This window comes from Liolophura sinensis, chromosome 11 (assembly GCF_032854445.1).
Source record: "Liolophura sinensis isolate JHLJ2023 chromosome 11, CUHK_Ljap_v2, whole genome shotgun sequence".
Lineage (NCBI taxonomy): Eukaryota > Metazoa > Mollusca > Polyplacophora > Chitonida > Chitonidae > Liolophura > Liolophura sinensis.
In genome coordinates, this window is record NC_088305.1 from 15,942,551 (window position 1) to 15,959,675 (window position 17,125).

Here is a 17,125-nt window from a genome sequence, read left to right on the forward strand (position 1 = left end):
CAGGCATGGAGGTATAATCCACTTCAGATCAGTCACAGCTCCCGCAGAAGCTCACAAACGAGCCGTTCAGAGACGTAGAGTAATGTCACCTTGTGGCAGAACGAACGTCCTTTGCAAAACTGAAAACTTCAGTTTAGAGTCCTTGACGACCTTGTCGGTCAGGTGAGGTCAGCGTGTTAAACAAATTACACAGTCCACACTGTATAATCATAATAAAGATCCGAACACCAATAAACGTGACTTCCGCAGAAATTCACATAAATCAGACATCAGTACTACTGTGGTACACAAACGGTGCCGGCATAAAAATCTGTCCTCCCAAATGAAACTGGCATCACCAGCTCATATAAACATAATGGACTCGATACGAGAGCGTCTCACACTCTCCTGGCTCCCAGTGGATGCAGCAAAATTACCTTCACTCTGCACAGAAAACACGGCTTATATACGGTCCAGGTGGATTCAACTATTCTTAGACACAGAATTAACAGCCAATGAACATCCAGTTAAATAAACAGAGCAATGAACGAGGTGCTTTCGGCCAGGTCCGCACTGTACATATATAACAGGGCCTGTTATGCTTATAACATACAACACAAAGGTCCGCAGACTAACAGTACATGAAAACGTTAAATAGTCATACATAACAATATAAGTTTGAAATAACATTGCTGCGTATCAGAGCTGGAGATATTAATTCGGTCATTTCCGGTGTCCTTCCGATGATTGTCGAGCATTCACAGCAGGACAGCTGTTTTTACGTGAGAGATTATTGTAGATATAAGACTGCGATAACCTTGTCAGACTTTAGAGCTCTGGTAACTCTCCGGCTGGCGACATGAAGCTGTTCACGGGGGCTATTTTACTAATTTGTCTGGCTTTTGGACAAGGTAAGCATCCTTCCTAGACAAATGTCGCAGTTGAGAGCTTTTGACACTGTATATTCAATTTTCTGGTAAACTTAACCGAGATTTAGGTACATGGAACGTCCCGTATATAGTTTTTCCTGTGACTAGAAAACAATAATCTCCTGACATCTAAACTTTAACCTCTTAAACTTTTTTTGAGACGTTATGAAGGATGTATTGGTCTAACGTGTACATAGAATAACAGACTGAGAATCCAGTTTCTCCTTGCAGCATTGACTTCTCAGTATATACTTTTTTCTTAATAGATCTTATAGACCCGAATTACAAAAGGCGAAAAGGTGATTTTTTTGGATGTCTTCGAAAATGTTCTATCTCTCTTTCAAAGATACTTTTTTTGTGTCAAAAATATTTCTCGTTATAAATTTGTGTATGTATGAACTATGTTTTTTCTATCAGCCTGGGTGGACAAGTGGGAGCGTCTGAACGTGACCTTGACCCAGTTAGCGGAGGAGATGAAACACAACGCTACGCTGAGACAGATGTGGCTGGACCATCTCAAACATTTCGAGGAGAAAGAGGTGATTCACTCACGCCTTACCGGCACCCGAAAGGGCTTTAGACCCGTTTGTCCTTCCACTGTCTATTTAACTATTGGACTTCCAGCAACCTGCAGATGGTCGAGGGTTTCCCCCGGACTGTGCCCGGTTTCCACCCACCATAATGCTGGCCGCCGTCGTATAAGTGAAATATTTTTGAGTACGGCGTAAAACACCAATCAAATAAATAAATATTTAACTATTAGATTAGTGTTTTACTCTTAAATCTTTCACTTACACGATGACCGCCAGCATTATTGTGGGTGGAAACCGGGCAGAGCCTGGGGGAAACACAAGACCTTCCACAGATTGCTAAGAAACCTTTCCACGTACGGTCAAATAGGATGCTAGCATGAGCTGGACTTGAACTCACAGTGATCGTATTGGTAAGAGGCTCCTGGGTCATTGTGCTTCCTGGCCCGATAAGCAACAGGCCATGGAGGTCCTCATTTCGACGGTTAGACAGCCTATTAGTCAGCTAGTCGATCAATGGCTCACAAAACATTTTTCTGGACTTTCCTTCAAAACGATCCACCGTTTTGAATTGAAACCATGATGGGTTAGAGATTAACGAGAGCCTCCGTGGCTCAGTTGGTTAGCGCGCTAGCGCAGCGCAATGACCCAGGAGTCTCTCACCAATGCGGTCGCTGTGAGTTCAAGTCCAGCTCATGCTGGCTTCCTCTCCGCCCGTACGTGGGAAGCAACCTGCGGATGGTCGTGGGTTTCCCCCGGGCTCTGCCCGGTTTCCACCCACCATAATGCTGGTCGCCGTCGTATAAGTGAAGTATTCTTCAGAACGGCGTAAAACACCAATCAAATAAATAAATAAATAAATAAATAAATAGATTAACGTCTAGTTTCGGGATGTTTCGTCCAATTTTGACAAAATTACGACCATTTTATAGCTTTTTGGACTATTTTACAAAACGTTTTGTTTTTGTTTCTCTGAACTGAAACTTTATATGTGGCTTCACAGAAGCAATTTACATATCTGGTTCTATTTTGGTCGACAAATTTAAACGAAATTTTGACAAAAATTATGGCTCTTTGTGCTTTATATTATTTTAACGGCTTTTTTTATTCTATTTTTAATTATATACTTTCCAAAATTGATATTATATGCACATTATTTATTTTTATGTATTATGTGATATAACATAATACATTACACCGAGTTAATATTACATTACTGATTACATTAATTGAGACCAGTAATCATTGCCCATTGCCAACAAAACTGCCATTCGAATTTCGGGGATTCGGCCAGCTAAAGCTGTATTTGAACCCATAGTCTGGCTCTACACGGCTAGTTATGGTACATGAAGTTTCGCAATTATCTTCGTCTTATTTTCTTGCTAACAAACTTATTCTATTTCTGATTGGTTAATTTCAGACCAGAGCGTTCCCACATCCGTTCCGCTGCCACCTAGACCTCTTACCGCACGAGACTCCAGATTCTGGTGAATATCAAAATATAAACTTGTGTTACACACGGACAGAGACGATAAACAAAGTTACCTAATACGATAGCCTTCCATAAAAGCATTCTATAGAAATCATTTGTGCCTTAACAATGACATTTTGTGTGCATGAGAGTTCTATCTCCATTAGTAATTTGCTTGCCCTCTTCCTGGGTAGGCCTATTACTGATAATGCCGCTCCTTCATTTATTTACCAGTGTGCTGGATTTTGCGATTATGTTATAGTGTTACATTGGAATACATCGTGAAAATGTGTATATGTATACAACCTGTAACTTAAGATTGAAACCAGAAAAATTTCTCAGGGTCTACTTGATTCTCCACCCAATTGTCGAAGAGGAAATAATACGTGTAAAAATAGTTAAGAATTTATGACTCTTGAAAACACGAGAGCATGTTTAACTTCACGAAATTGATCTTCAAAAATGACGACGTTAAGAAACTTTCGCCTAAAGCTATATATTTATACAGACGAAATCCTAGTAGTGTACGAATATTAAGCGATCTACTTCTTGATAATACACAGATGTGTACATCCAGATAACACCGTTGTGACATCTCAGGCTGGGAAATAACATATGTTTCATGGGGAGAAATTTTCAAAAAAAACTGAAGTAAAAAGTTATCGGACGTCCCAATGAACATATTGAAAACCTCACTTATTATTTGTGTAGGTTTGCCAATACATATACAATACACTCTCTACATGGTGTCTTATAAAATGCAGTCAAATCTTGAAATCTATATGATGCTTTTAGTGGACATCTTCGGATTATCTCCCTCTTTGCCGGATGTTTAGGTGTTTCATGCGCATTAAACGGACTATACCGGAAATTTTAGGCAAAAAAAAAAGACCAATTGAATTTTGGCTATTATTTTTGGAATGACCAAAATGACTGTGCACGTGTTACCTTTCAAAATCGGTATTAAAGTTCCTGAAATTTATAAAGAGGGTTGCATTATAACTTTTTCAAACCTTGGAATTATTTTATTACTATAAATACTACAGATACAAGTCTGATATTTACTGAAAGCCAATCAATTTACTTTTGAATTATTCTTGGCCAATACAGAACATTTCATTTGATTAGCGAATGTGTTTTTTTGTTTTGGCTAAAAATCTTTGGTATAGCCTCGTTAATTAACTACTTGTGTCGTCCAGGTTAATATTTTAAACAAATAAGAAGGTATAAGGCGTGCGATTTGTACTTTGGGTTACGGTCCACACATAAGAGGGTATAAGGCGTGTGCGATTTGTACTTTGGGTTACGGTCCACGCATAAGAGGGTATAAGGTGTGTGCGATTTGTACTTTGGGTTACGCTCCACACATGAGAGGGTATAAGTCGTGTGCCATTTGTACTTTGGGTTACGCTCCACACATGAGAGGGTATAAGGCGTGTGTGATTTGTACTTTGGGTTACGGTCCACACATGAGAGGGTATAAGTCGTGTGCGATTTGTACTTTGGGTTACGGTCCACACATAAGAGGGTATAAGTCGTGTGCGATTTGTACTTTGGGTTACGGTCCACACATAAGAGGGTATAAGTCGTGTGCGATTTGTACTTTGGGTTACGGTCCACACATAAGAGGGTATAAGTCGTGTGCGATTTGTACTTTGGGTTACGGTCCACACATAAGAGGGTATAAGGCCTATGCAATTTGTACTTTGGGTTTTGGTCCACACATAAGAGGGTATAAGGCGTGTGCGATTTGTACTTTGGGTTATGGTCCACTCTTTATAATATCGTGAAATTGACTGTCATATGTTGACGCATCATTGATAGAGGTTTAAGAAAAGTCATGTGCTGCATGGACACAGATACATTACAGGCCAACCTGTTATAACATGAAAACAAATGAAATGGATTCAAATTTTAGAACCACCATTAAAACAACAGATCAATCAAATGTCAGCCACCAGATCAATCAAAAATGGCAGCAAAGTCAGAATTACTCTGGTTAGTGTACAAGGGAATCACCAGAAGCCCGAAAATGCTTTGTGAACTGAACGCTTGATCCTGTGTTGGACTCCCAACTCCAAGGTCGTTGGTTCAATCCCTAACAGAGTAGCCCGATCACACTCACATTTGTCCTTCATCGGTATATTTCAGTCCATGAATTGCGTATGGAAGACTTCAAAGTCATCGGAGCTATGGGCGATTCTTTAACTGTAAGTAAATTTGATTGACTAATTGGTGTTTATCATCGTGCTCAAGAAGCATCGAACAAGTCACCTCATTTATTATGGTCGCAGCGAAGACCACAGGTATCATGGTCGCAGCGTGAACCCCGGGTATCATGGTTGCAGCGAGAACTTCGGGTATCATGGTCGCAGCGATAACTTCGGGTGTCATGGTCACAGCGAGAACCTCGGGTATCATGAGTGCAGCGACAACCCCAAATCATATGGGGTAACTAATGCTTCTATATGACGACATAGATATCTAAAAGGTGGGCAACGTATCAGGCATATGTATTTCATTCTTCAGCTTTTATCTAGTGGAAGTTCCAGCCTAAAAACTACAAGATTACTTTCCGAAAACGGAGTTTAAAATAAACCACCATTTTCTTTGTAAGAAAGTGTGTAATAAGCTAGGATGGATTTAAAGAAAGAGAAGCAGATTTTGTTGCCAATGAAAGAGAAGCACCTTATGTTGCCAATGAAAGAGAAGCAGCTTATATTGCCAATGAAAGAGAAGCATCTTATGTTGCCAGTGAAAGAGAAGCAGCTTATGTTGCCAATGAAAGAGAAGCAGCTTATGTTGCCAATGAAAGAGAAGCAGCTTATGTTGCCAGTGAAAGAGAAGCAGCTTATGTTGCCAATGAAAGAGAAGCAGCTTATGTTGCCAGGAAGACGCAATCACTCTCCATATCATAAACCATATTAGTATGTAAGTTTTTGCCGATCAAAACTATGTATCTCAGTTGTGCTTTTATTGAAACTGTTCACCTATGAATCTATAATTAGTGAACCTCATTAGTAAAATAAATTGCCGTTAGTCTCATTTATTACGAAGCCGCAATGAGGCCCTCAAAATTTTAAAGGCAAATAAAACACTACAGTGAGGAATGTTAGATGAAAAACTTTAAAAGTCAAATGTTTAAAAGCATCAAAAACTACCAGAAATTTTTTATTTAAAACATTAGATTCAGCAGAGGTCCTTTCTGAACATGTTGTGACCGTCGACGTCACAGCAGATTCAAACTGCTAGATTTCTGCATTTTAAATGCATATGCATATAGGGCTATGAGTACATTGGCCGAATGGACCGTGAAAGGAACGATTTAGTGCAAAAAATACGGAAATACGGAAAAGGATTTTCAAGGACAGTGTTTAATGGTCTTATACTTTATATTAGTGTATGTGTTTCTTTTAAAGTTGATAAAATACAAAATTATAAAAATTGTTTCAGTGCGTATTGACTGGTATATTGACAGTAGTAAACAAATATTTCACACGATCTTATTTTCTTCTCGAAGGCTGCTAATGGGGCTAAGGCTCTTACAGTGATCGGCGTGCTCACCGAATATCGCGGCGTGGCTTGGTCGTAAGTAACCCCTTAACTTGAGTTTTCTGATGAACCAATTTGTTTAACAAATGATGTTCTTTACAATACTGACACGTATAATGCGTTTTAACGGATTCACATATTAATATTTTAACAAGGCCGGAAGGAGGATGGCAAAAGTGAAATTGATTTGAATTGATTTGGGTAAAAAGTCCGGTAAAATTTACATTTGAAAGAAGCGTCACAAATTGGACTAGATTAATGATTAATTAAAAAGTGGTTTTAAGAAAACGTAATGTCATTTGGGATGGCTGTTCCGTGCCAGTTCCTTGTTCAGATTGTATGATGGTGGTGACAAGGTAATTCCTGACTCCGAGGCCAGTGTTTCGCAGCAGGGCATAGTCTCATCCAATGTTTAGCACGTATTATTTCGAAGCCTTGCAATCACAAGTTAATTGTTTTACCAAATTGTTGTTTCTGACTTCGTGACCATTTTTAAAGAAATCACATTATACATTCGTGTTTTCAAGACTGATAACTTCCCTTGCAGAATTGGCGGTGATGGCAGCCTTGACAGTGGATCTGTGACCCTAGCAAGTAAGAAAGGAAACAAATACATTCAAAACCTTTCTTCAGAAGCGTGTGCAAAATAATACTGATTGTTGTCGAGGGTTTTTTGGTCATTTTTCACAAGCGCAAAATTACACGCCTATTACATTAAAAATGACCCGGATTAATGACTCACTACATATTCTTGATTATTATGCTGTTCTCTTAGTAACTGGAGAGCAGTTTATCTAAGTAAACTCTGGTGTAAGTATCAGCGTATTTCCACACACCAGGATATTCATATACCTTTACACGCCCCGGTCTCACTACCCCGTGGTGAGAAGAATCGTTTGACGATCCTGGCCGTTTGCGCAGTCTGACATTTCGGTGAAAACCACTTGTCTTCAACCAAATTGAAAATAAAGTGCATATCTGTATTTGGGTAAACTCTTCAGTAACTTGTCTGAATAAGTAAAAATTATTCAGTGTGGCGTTCAGCAAAGAGTCGAATAAGCAAGACTAAAAGAGCCGTTAGACAAGAGAGAACATTATTTCAAATTTATGTAGCAATACTATTCTTGGTGGAGGTTACCAATCATAACTAACTACTATACATTTCGAGACGTTCCCTGCGTGAAGTGTTGAGTTCCCTGTGTGGAGTGTTGAGTTCCCTGTGTGGAGTGTTGAGTTCCCTGTGTGGAGTGTTGAGTTCCCTGTGTGGAGTGTTGAGTTCCCTGCGTGAAGTGTTGAGTTCCCTGTGTGGAGTGTTGAGTTCCCTGTGTGGAGTGTTGAGTTCCCTGTCTGGAGTGTTGAGTTCCCTATGTGGAGTGTTGAGTTCCCTGCGTGAAGTGTTGAGTTCCCTGTGTGGAGTGTTGAGTTCCCTGTGTGGAGTGTTGAGTTCCCTGTGTGGAGTGTTGAGTTCCCTGCGTGAAGTGTTGAGTTCCCTGTGTGGAGTGTTGAGTTCCCTGTGTGGAGTGTTGAGTTCCCTGCGTGAAGTGTTGAGTTCCCTGTGTGGAGTGTTGAGTTCCCTGTCTGGAGTGTTGAGTTCCCTATGTGGAGTGTTGAGTTCCCTGCGTGAAGTGTTGAGTTCCCTGTGTGGAGTGTTGAGTTCCCTGTGTGGAGTGTTGAGTTCCCTGTGTGGAGTGTTGAGTTCCCTGCGTGAAGTGTTGAGTTCCCTGTGTGAAGTGTTGAGTTCCCTGTCTGGAGTGTTGAGTTCCCTGTCTGGAGTGTTGACTTCCCTGTCTGGAGTGTTGAGTTCCCTGCGTGAAGAGTTGAGTTCCCTGTCTGGAGTGTTGAGTTCCCTGTCTGGAGTGTTGAGTTCCCTGTCTGGAGTGTTGAGTTCCCTGCGTGAAGAGTTGAGTTCCCTGTCTGGAGTGTTGACTTTCCTGTCTGGAGTGTTGACTTCCCTGTCTGGAGTGTTGAGTTCCCTGCGTGAAGAGTTGAGTTCCCTGTCTGGAGTGTTGACTTCCCTGTCTGGAGTGTTGACTTCCCTGTCTGGAGTGTTGAGCTCCCTGTGTGTAGAGTTGACTTCTGTGTCTGAAGTGTTGACTTCCCTGTGTTTATGCTGTCGGGCAGATCTCCTGAGGAAATACAACCCGAACATCAGAGGGTACTCCGTGGGAAGCGGCTCAGTCACTAGCTCCGGCTCCCACTTGAACGTGGCCCACCCCGGGGATACAGCACAGTAAGTGTGAGAGGAGAAGGTACACAGAAGGCCTGCGGAAAGAAAGATAAACAGCTAGCTGTGACGGGAGTTTCATATTCTACGTAAAAGATTTACCAGCTAATAGAATAGCACAGCAGAAATGTTGTTGTTAAGATTAATATTACTCCAGTTAAAAGAGCAGTGTCGTTGTAATTATAGATGTAAACCACACAGACTGGTGGTTTTGAAACATGAATTATGAACAAAGATAGGTAAAGGACAAACGGAACGTAAGCCAGCCAATATATTGCACATTGCTTTTGTATTGTTATTGAAAAATCACCATTGGTCGACTCGTCGTATGGTTTATCCTGAAGACGACTAGTTATAATTAATGAATAAAGTTAATGGATAATAAAGTCACACGATCCATGGAGACCGGTTCCAAAAGCTGTTTCTGACTTAAATCAAACCTGTGAAATACTCTTTTCAAGAGCACATTTTTGTGCCGGATGAAACTAGAATTTTGAAATTACAACATCCTGTACCGAAAACATAGCACTGTGACGCGGTTTTAAGTTTTGACATGTCAAAAATGATTTTAATGGAATCAGCCATACGAAATTTCTACGAAGCGATTTCTGATTTTCAGTCCACATTTTAAATTTCACTTTGAAAGCTGATTTATGTACCCTTGGAGTTAAGAAAAATTTAGAACTAAAATGTGAGTTAAACTGTTTTGTTTTAACCTGAGTCAAAACTAGATTTGTGGAATCAACGTCATTTTGTATAGTATATAGTTATAGATGAATAAAGTATAGTATATAGTAACAGATATATGTTTGTCTTTGTTGTTTGTGTTGTGCAGCGACATGCCCGCACAGGCTGACTTACTGATACAAAGGATTAAGGCGGATCATCACATCAACTTCCAACAGGACTGGAAACTCGTCACCATGTTCATCGGCGGCAACGATCTCTGCGACGTCTGCCACACACCTGTAAGTGACTTCACGAACTTTCTGAATGATTGACTGATTGGTATACGCTGTACTTCAAAGAAAAGACGTAAAAACCATAAAAGTGAAGCAAGCATTACTGGAATTGTCATAATTTAACTGTAATCTGAAAACATCTTCTCAAAATAAAATGCAGATGTATAGATTGTAATGTAGGCTTAATAGATCATAGTGATGATGAATGCCGTCAATCGCACGGGTTGCAGCTTATAATAGCATATCGAACGGTCGTTTTTTCTAGTTATATTTAATCCTTGCCATGCGTGTAGCCACGTGGAAATTTGACAAATTTGGTAGCTATACTTAATGCCCTCTTTAAGATCGACAATCGCCTGAAACGTTCTTGTAAATATTTTGCTTTAAGTTTTAAACATTGATTAAAAACTCCGATCCGCGAAAGATTAACCCAAGTTAATAAGTCACAAGGCTGATTTTCTATGAAATATTCATCGATAAATACCTTTATCATGAATACATGATTCTTTGTTCGTATGGTATTAACCTCCATGGTTCAAGGTCTTCAGTTTGACAATGCCTCATCACTGTCTTTTTTTTTTCATTCCTCCAGGACAAACACAGCCCTGCTAATTACATAAACAACATCAAGATCGCCCTGGACAAACTCCATGCCGGTCTGCCCAGGACGTTTGTCAACTTGGCCATGATCTTTGACATCACGCCAGTGGCTTCCCTTGGGCACAACAACTTCTTCTGTAATGTCGTGCACGGGTGAGTAGCTCCGGATGCCTATATAGGTCAACAAATTACATTACATTATCATAGTACATGTTTTGAAAACTGATTTCATTTATTCATCTGGAAAATTCTTAGCGTCCTTCCAATATAATTATTGAAAACTGTTGTCTGCTTATCTTTGCATGAATCCTATTTTCGCAATTTATCTATTTTTTTTTCATTCTTTAGTGGTTTATGTAAAAAGGCACTTTAAAAACCTGGGACGTTCAATTTTTGGTTTACGGTTAGTGTACAAATGGTTGTTTTGACACGTAGATGTACTGTACTTTTAATAATTAGTCTCGTCAAATAGAATCCTGCACAGGGTAAATTGGCACACAGCGAGTAGTCTGGTAGCGAAACGACTGAAAGGGTTACAATACAATAACAATACATTGTGCAGGCGGATAACACTATGAATAGATAAGGTCGTACATATATATATATAATATACAATGATAAAGTGAAGCAAGAAAAAAGAAATGCGTAACCTTTAACCAGGTGTAAATTACATGGAACGGTTCCTGTCGCAATTTTAAACAGCTTTTAAGCTTTTTGGTCAACAAATAAATGGACTTTTGTGCCTTAATGTTCTACGTAAAGTTTAATCAGGCTCATTTCTTTGAATGCTAACGTATTTTAAATTGTAGTATATTTGAGCGTCATTTTAAAGTCAAAACATGTTTGCTGAGAGTGAGTAGGTTGATCTGTGTTCGAGGTCTACTTTCTGGTATGAAAAGTCTTACTTACCGAAGAACATAGGGTGTTAATATGGTTGTTCGTTGTAAAAGGAAGACAAACGTTAATTGTATCTTGTTAAATATATTCTTGTTTTCCACTGATTGGGCAACTAACGTAACGCACGCATAGTGTAACTCTGAAAAGCACTGGAATCGATATTTCGACACATTATTTTGCAATCATCAGAAGAAATGATGATCATAAAACAAAGTGCCGATATTCTCCTGATAAAAACAAGTTATAGTCCCAAAATATCGAGCCAAAATGAGTCATTCGTCATGGAATATGACATATGTTATTGCATACTCACACAAAAACAGTCACCTTATAGACAGAAACATGGTTGTTGTGCCGACATTTGCCATCCGTCAACCCTTAAGCTTGTTCTTATCCTCGCCAACATGGTTGTTCTTATCTGTCGCCATCAGCATGGTGTGCGATTGTGGCCAAGACAAGCAGCACCACGCTATCGTGCAGGCGAACCTGGTAGAGTACCAGAGACTCACCCAGGAGCTCATCGACTCCGGGAGGTACGACAACGGCCGTAACGACTTTACCGTGGTTCTCCAGCCCTTCTACAGAGACACCGTACCCCCTCACAAGGTAATAAAGCTAGGCGTAACTGTTATGGAAGGTGGCATGTATATATGTAATGAAGAGATATGTCACCACGGTAAATAAACTTATAGCAACGCTGAGACACTTTGGTTTAAGACACAAATCGGACATTTTAAATAAACGCTTACTTAATTCCTGAATTCCTGAATTCTTGAAGTTAAAGTTAGGTACAGGTAAAGTCCATCAAAAATGTGAGCTTCTTCAGGACGATTCTATTCCATGAAGGAATTGGGTCCACAAAAGTACCATTAACTGTATAATCGCCATGGCAACAGCGCACGTTGAAGACATGCATATGTTGCCATGGTAGTTACAAATGACTCAGAAAAAGGCAGCTTATAGCGAAATCAATCTCATGGGTTTGGCCTTTGTTGTAGAGTTCATGTGTATTTAATATCATGTCGACCTTCCAGAAATCATTTATTTACAAGTGACAACTGCTTTTTTCAAGTTTCGAACCTTCTTTTGCATATTTTAAAAATATTTTATTGATGTTTAATGCCCATTTCAATATCTTTTTCACACATTCGGCTTAATTGCGCTGTGGTGCGACCATCGCTTTAGCCGATCGAGCTATATATATCCACAAATTAAATCGCGTGTGCCAGATTTGATGCTTAGTCATACTCATTATTTTCCAGTTCACCACTTTTTAGGGGACAATGCAGAAGTATTTTTTCTTGCAGGATAACGGTGGTCACGACCTGAGTTACTTCGCCCCGGACTGTTTTCACTTTAGTACTAAAGGTCACCAAGTAGCGGCAGTCAGTATCTTCAACAACATGGTATGTACACCGTTAACGTTTTCAGAAGTTATATCACAAATGATTTGTTTAGGTGTTTGTTTACTCTGGTCTTCAACATTTCCGCATTATTTTGGGCATACCTCTATATCACAAGCTCTATTTCATATGAAGGGGACCGGTTCCAGTGCTGCCACAGTGGAACACGATGCCCAAAACATCATGTATATCCAATATGTAGGACACCGCTAATACTAACCCGTAACAAACATAGATGTAAAAACAAACAAAATGTCAACCTTAAGCCTAGTAACCATTAAACAGTTTCTTTTTATAAATAACATATTAACTACATGTGCAATTTTATAACGTGTAAAAGATAATAACGCACTGAAGAATTTTTACTTAAATATAATGTGGGCTTCCAAATGTAGAATTCCCGTTATACCAGACCCATACCACAATGTCGTTTAAGTACTTTATCGTTATATATAATTCCATGCCTCTACATTTCTCCCTGGTTTAGGTGGAACCCGTGGGACACAAGAACACCAAATGGCACCTCAACGAGCCATACCTGTGTCCAGGACAGCATGTAAGTCGACGTTATGGGTACTCGCACAAGACTTTGAAAAACTTTAATACCGCCAACTATTCTCGTAAATTACTTGACATTGTGGCACTAAAATCAATATAGACGTCTTCACGAAAAAAAGTGACTAGAAACAAGACAAACGAATTTTCTGAGAAATTCTTCTTCATAATGAACTGTTCCGTACGTGTAAGAAAGTTCATCTAAAAGTCAAATACATATTCAAGTTTTCAAAGGACGACAACAGCTGCTGTATATATACAGCATAGAGTGGTTTCACATAAAGTGTACTGTAGGCCCTAATCGTTCACGTTAAACTCCTAAAAACATGCTTCAAGTTGATAAAATCTTGACCATTCAAACTATGCCGTTGGAGCATGATTTCATCTAAGGCTTATAATCCAGCTTCAGATATTCCGTTTTGACCGAAAATGTTTTCACGAAACGGGTCTCAAACCTAGAGGCTACAAGGACAGCCCTTTCCGTTTTATATAACAATTTTCATTCGCATTTGTCTTTTTGGTGTTTAACATCGTTTCAGAGTGATTTGGGTCACATCAACCTTGAAGCTGACCAGTCGCGATCCCTTTTTCACACCCTCCTCCCTACCCCGCGCCCTCCACTTGCCCGCCATTAAATCTCTGGTATATTCAGGCACTGGCTAAACAGTATGTTAACATCACACGAAATAGAGTTGATCGTGGATTCATATTGCTTTAGATAAAAGGTCAAGGTCGTACTAATTTTGGACTACCCACACATGCGTGCGCTGTTGAAGGCCAACTTGTAATGATAGCGATAACCCCGTTTTCATTGGTTGACCAGGATTCCAACACAAGACCTAATTGGACGATTTTGTCAACGCCTCCACACGAAACACCGCTTTGTTTGTCCTGTTGTTGCTTATTTCCTCCTATTGTCACAGAAATTTCTTCTTATATAGACAGCTCACTTATTTTGGGTCTGAACGGTAAGAAAGTAAATTGCAGGCAAAAATGTGGCGATATACAACAGCTGTCACTTAACCTGTTTGCCCTTCGGAAATATCCCAGTGTGTTCAATATCGCACTATCGCTTTGGAACATTATACCCGCCGTTTATGTAACACCTCCGGCAAGGTTGCGTTTATTTAGCTGTCAGTCAGCAAATTTGCGCGATGCACAGATTTGATGTGACATTTAAAAATTTTGTGCACAATCTTGGGGCAATCCATAAAACTTTGGTAGTGAACGTGATCTCGGGATCACGAAGCGATCTTAGACGTAAGTTGGGGCCTCCGTAGCCGAGGTGTGAGAACGCTAGTACGGGGCAATGACCCAGTAGCCTCTCACCAATGCGGGCGCTGTGAGTTCAAGTCCAGCTTCTCCTCTCCGGCCATACTTGGGAAGGTCTGCCAGCAGTTTGGGGATGGTCGTGGGTTTCCGCCGGGCTCTTCCCGGTTTCCTCCCTTCACAATGCTGGCCGCCGTCGTATAAATTAAATATTCTTGAGTTCGGCGTAAAACACCAATCAATGAAATAAATAATCATATAAATGGCATAATACTAAACAAATAAATAAAGCGCACACACGCACGCACGCACACACGCACACACGCACACACGCACACACACACACACACACACACACACACACACACAAACGCTCTCCGCCATCAGGTAATTCGCCGATCTTCTGAATCGAAGTCGTAGTTGAACCAGTAAGAGCTCGATTTGAACACATGACTTCTTTGCTTATACTGAGCATCGTGACACGGACACTTTGGGTCAATGAGCCAGCGAGAAAAGGCTAGGGCAGGATAGCACAATTGTGTTTTCTACTACTACATCAACATTTATATTGCCCAGGGATAGTTGAAAAAAATCAAATCTCATGCATAATTTTTTCTTTTTCAGCAACATCATGTGAACGACTTCATTCCTACGTACAAGAACCACAAGGCCCATGTTGTCGGCAAATAAAGAGATCTACTTTGTCAAAATAAACTAAGTGTGACCGGAGGTGTTGTTCAAGAGTCCAGCCCTTGTTAACCACACTAGCTAGGGTAGATCAGCAGCTTCTATTAGTTTGATAGGATTTTAGGGTACATAATCTGGTACGGTCATGCGGAGACTCAGCCCCAGAGAGGTACGATAAGAAACTGCAAAAATCAGAATAATTATGCAATTCTGTAAATTTATGAATGAAAGGTATAAAACTTTGTTGGCGCACCCATAAAAGTTATATGGCCATAAAAGAGATTGTTACTCAGTCTTAAACTGCCAAAAATGCACTGTCAATCAAAAACGCCAATTTTTCGTTCAAACGAAGCAATGTATTTTTAATTTGCAGTATGAAGATCAACGTATTCTTACGGAAAAATTCATGGGTGTTTTTCTGCGTTTTGTCAAAGTTTCTTTTCGGTTAACGTTTGTCTGAATATATAAAACATAAACTTGATAATATGGTCAATTTTATCATAATTTTAAGAATTTTTTCAAAAACTCACAATTGTGATCCTGTGACTTTCCCCTCTCCACAGTGACTAATGCAAGAAAAGATATTTCATTATGGCTGGTCAAGGGTAGGCTACCCTTTTTTCGATTTAATGTCCTATACTTCGCTTCAGTGAATGTTTGGGGCTTTGTAAATCGGAAAGGAAAGGAAGAGTAAAACAGAACTGGAAAAAGAAGAGTTACGAGTGTGTCAGTAGCTGTTACTCACAGCTATGGTCAGTTTCGTTTCTTGAGGTGAACAGTTTCTTGCACTGAGGCCGATTCCCAACTTTACCACACCAGGGCCATTTCAACATTTATTTGCTCTTTGCTCAGTTTCTTTACTGCGAAGACTTCACAGACAACGAGAGCCGGTATTGAATCTGCACATTTTGAGTCTTCCAGAGTGAAAAGGCAAATACGTATTTTTCCCAATCGGCCACGACTCGCTCTATACATGTAAGATCAACCAACAGCTTTTGTCACGGGTACTTTGTTTGGATTTAGCTTGTCAGTTAACTATTTTCTTCTAATTCCGTTTTTAAAGGATTAGTGTCCAGATTGGTTATTTATTCATAATTAGCTAGCCCTGTATATATTGTTAAATTGAGTGTAAAAAATATTGAAAAAAGGCACATGAGTATGGCATTAAAATCACTAAGCAATGAATTATTTTCCGCGCCAACACTCGGTGGTCTCCGCCGAATGACGTCATACAAGCCATTTAGTTCAGCCACAAGCATATGGAATTTCTCCAGGATATGGCTTGCTGTTCTGCATACGGTTGTAAAACTAGATTTGGCTGCTATGGGAGCGAAAATCGACTAAAACCTGATGCTTTACCCGCCGTGGTCACCACCGTTACAGGCAAAACTCATGTTGATATATGCTCGATAATTGGCCCTCCTCCAAGGATTTCCTCTTAAGTTCGCTGACTTCTACACGACAAGACATTTCCAATTCCGTCGGTATCTCTAGGGAGTCTCAACAAGGACACCTGCATACAGTGGTTATTAAACTGAAGTGAAAGCTAATAGCAAATCTCTGTACACTAATCGCACATGTATTTATATTGGAGGCCTCCCTGGTTCGGTTGGTTAGCGCGCTAGCGCAGCGTAATGACCCGGGAGTTTCTCACCAATACGGTCGCTGTGAGTTCAAGTCCAGCTCGTGCTGGCTTCCCCTCCGACGGAAGGTCTTGCAGCAGCCTGCGAATGGTCGTGGGTTTCCCCGGGCTGTGCCCGGTTTCCACCCAGCATAATGCTGGCCGCCGTCGTATAAGTGAAATATTCTTGAGAACGGCGTAAAACGACAATCAAATAAATAAATGAATATATTGCACACGAATACATGCCCCAAGTAGGTTATTCCGAATGTCGACAACAACATGTACACAGAATAGAGAATACAGAAGCACCCAATGGCGATGGTACATTTAAAGGTATTGCAGCACATTGTAGCTGATGTCAGTCATCAAAGTCACAAGGCAAAACACTCGGTTAAACTGTATAAAATATGGCTTAAAAGGAGCTGATCCAACGTATTTTTCGA

The 17,125-nt window shown here is 40.1% G+C and overlaps 1 protein-coding gene across 1 annotated transcript; it reads left to right on the forward strand.

The window, feature by feature from the left end:
• The first annotated feature begins 774 nt into the window (after window positions 1-774).
• On the forward strand, window positions 775-15,119 carry LOC135477987 (phospholipase B1, membrane-associated-like). The gene is made up of 13 exons (XM_064758224.1): window positions 775-890; window positions 1,326-1,447; window positions 2,859-2,925; window positions 5,061-5,119; window positions 6,430-6,497; window positions 7,009-7,055; window positions 8,583-8,691; window positions 9,521-9,653; window positions 10,240-10,400; window positions 11,576-11,750; window positions 12,452-12,550; window positions 13,035-13,103; window positions 14,996-15,119. Exons 1-13 carry the CDS (start codon window positions 839-841, stop codon window positions 15,059-15,061), a joined length of 1,227 nt encoding a protein of 408 aa, XP_064614294.1. The 5' UTR covers window positions 775-838; the 3' UTR covers window positions 15,062-15,119.
• The last annotated feature ends 2,006 nt before the right edge of the window (window positions 15,120-17,125 follow it).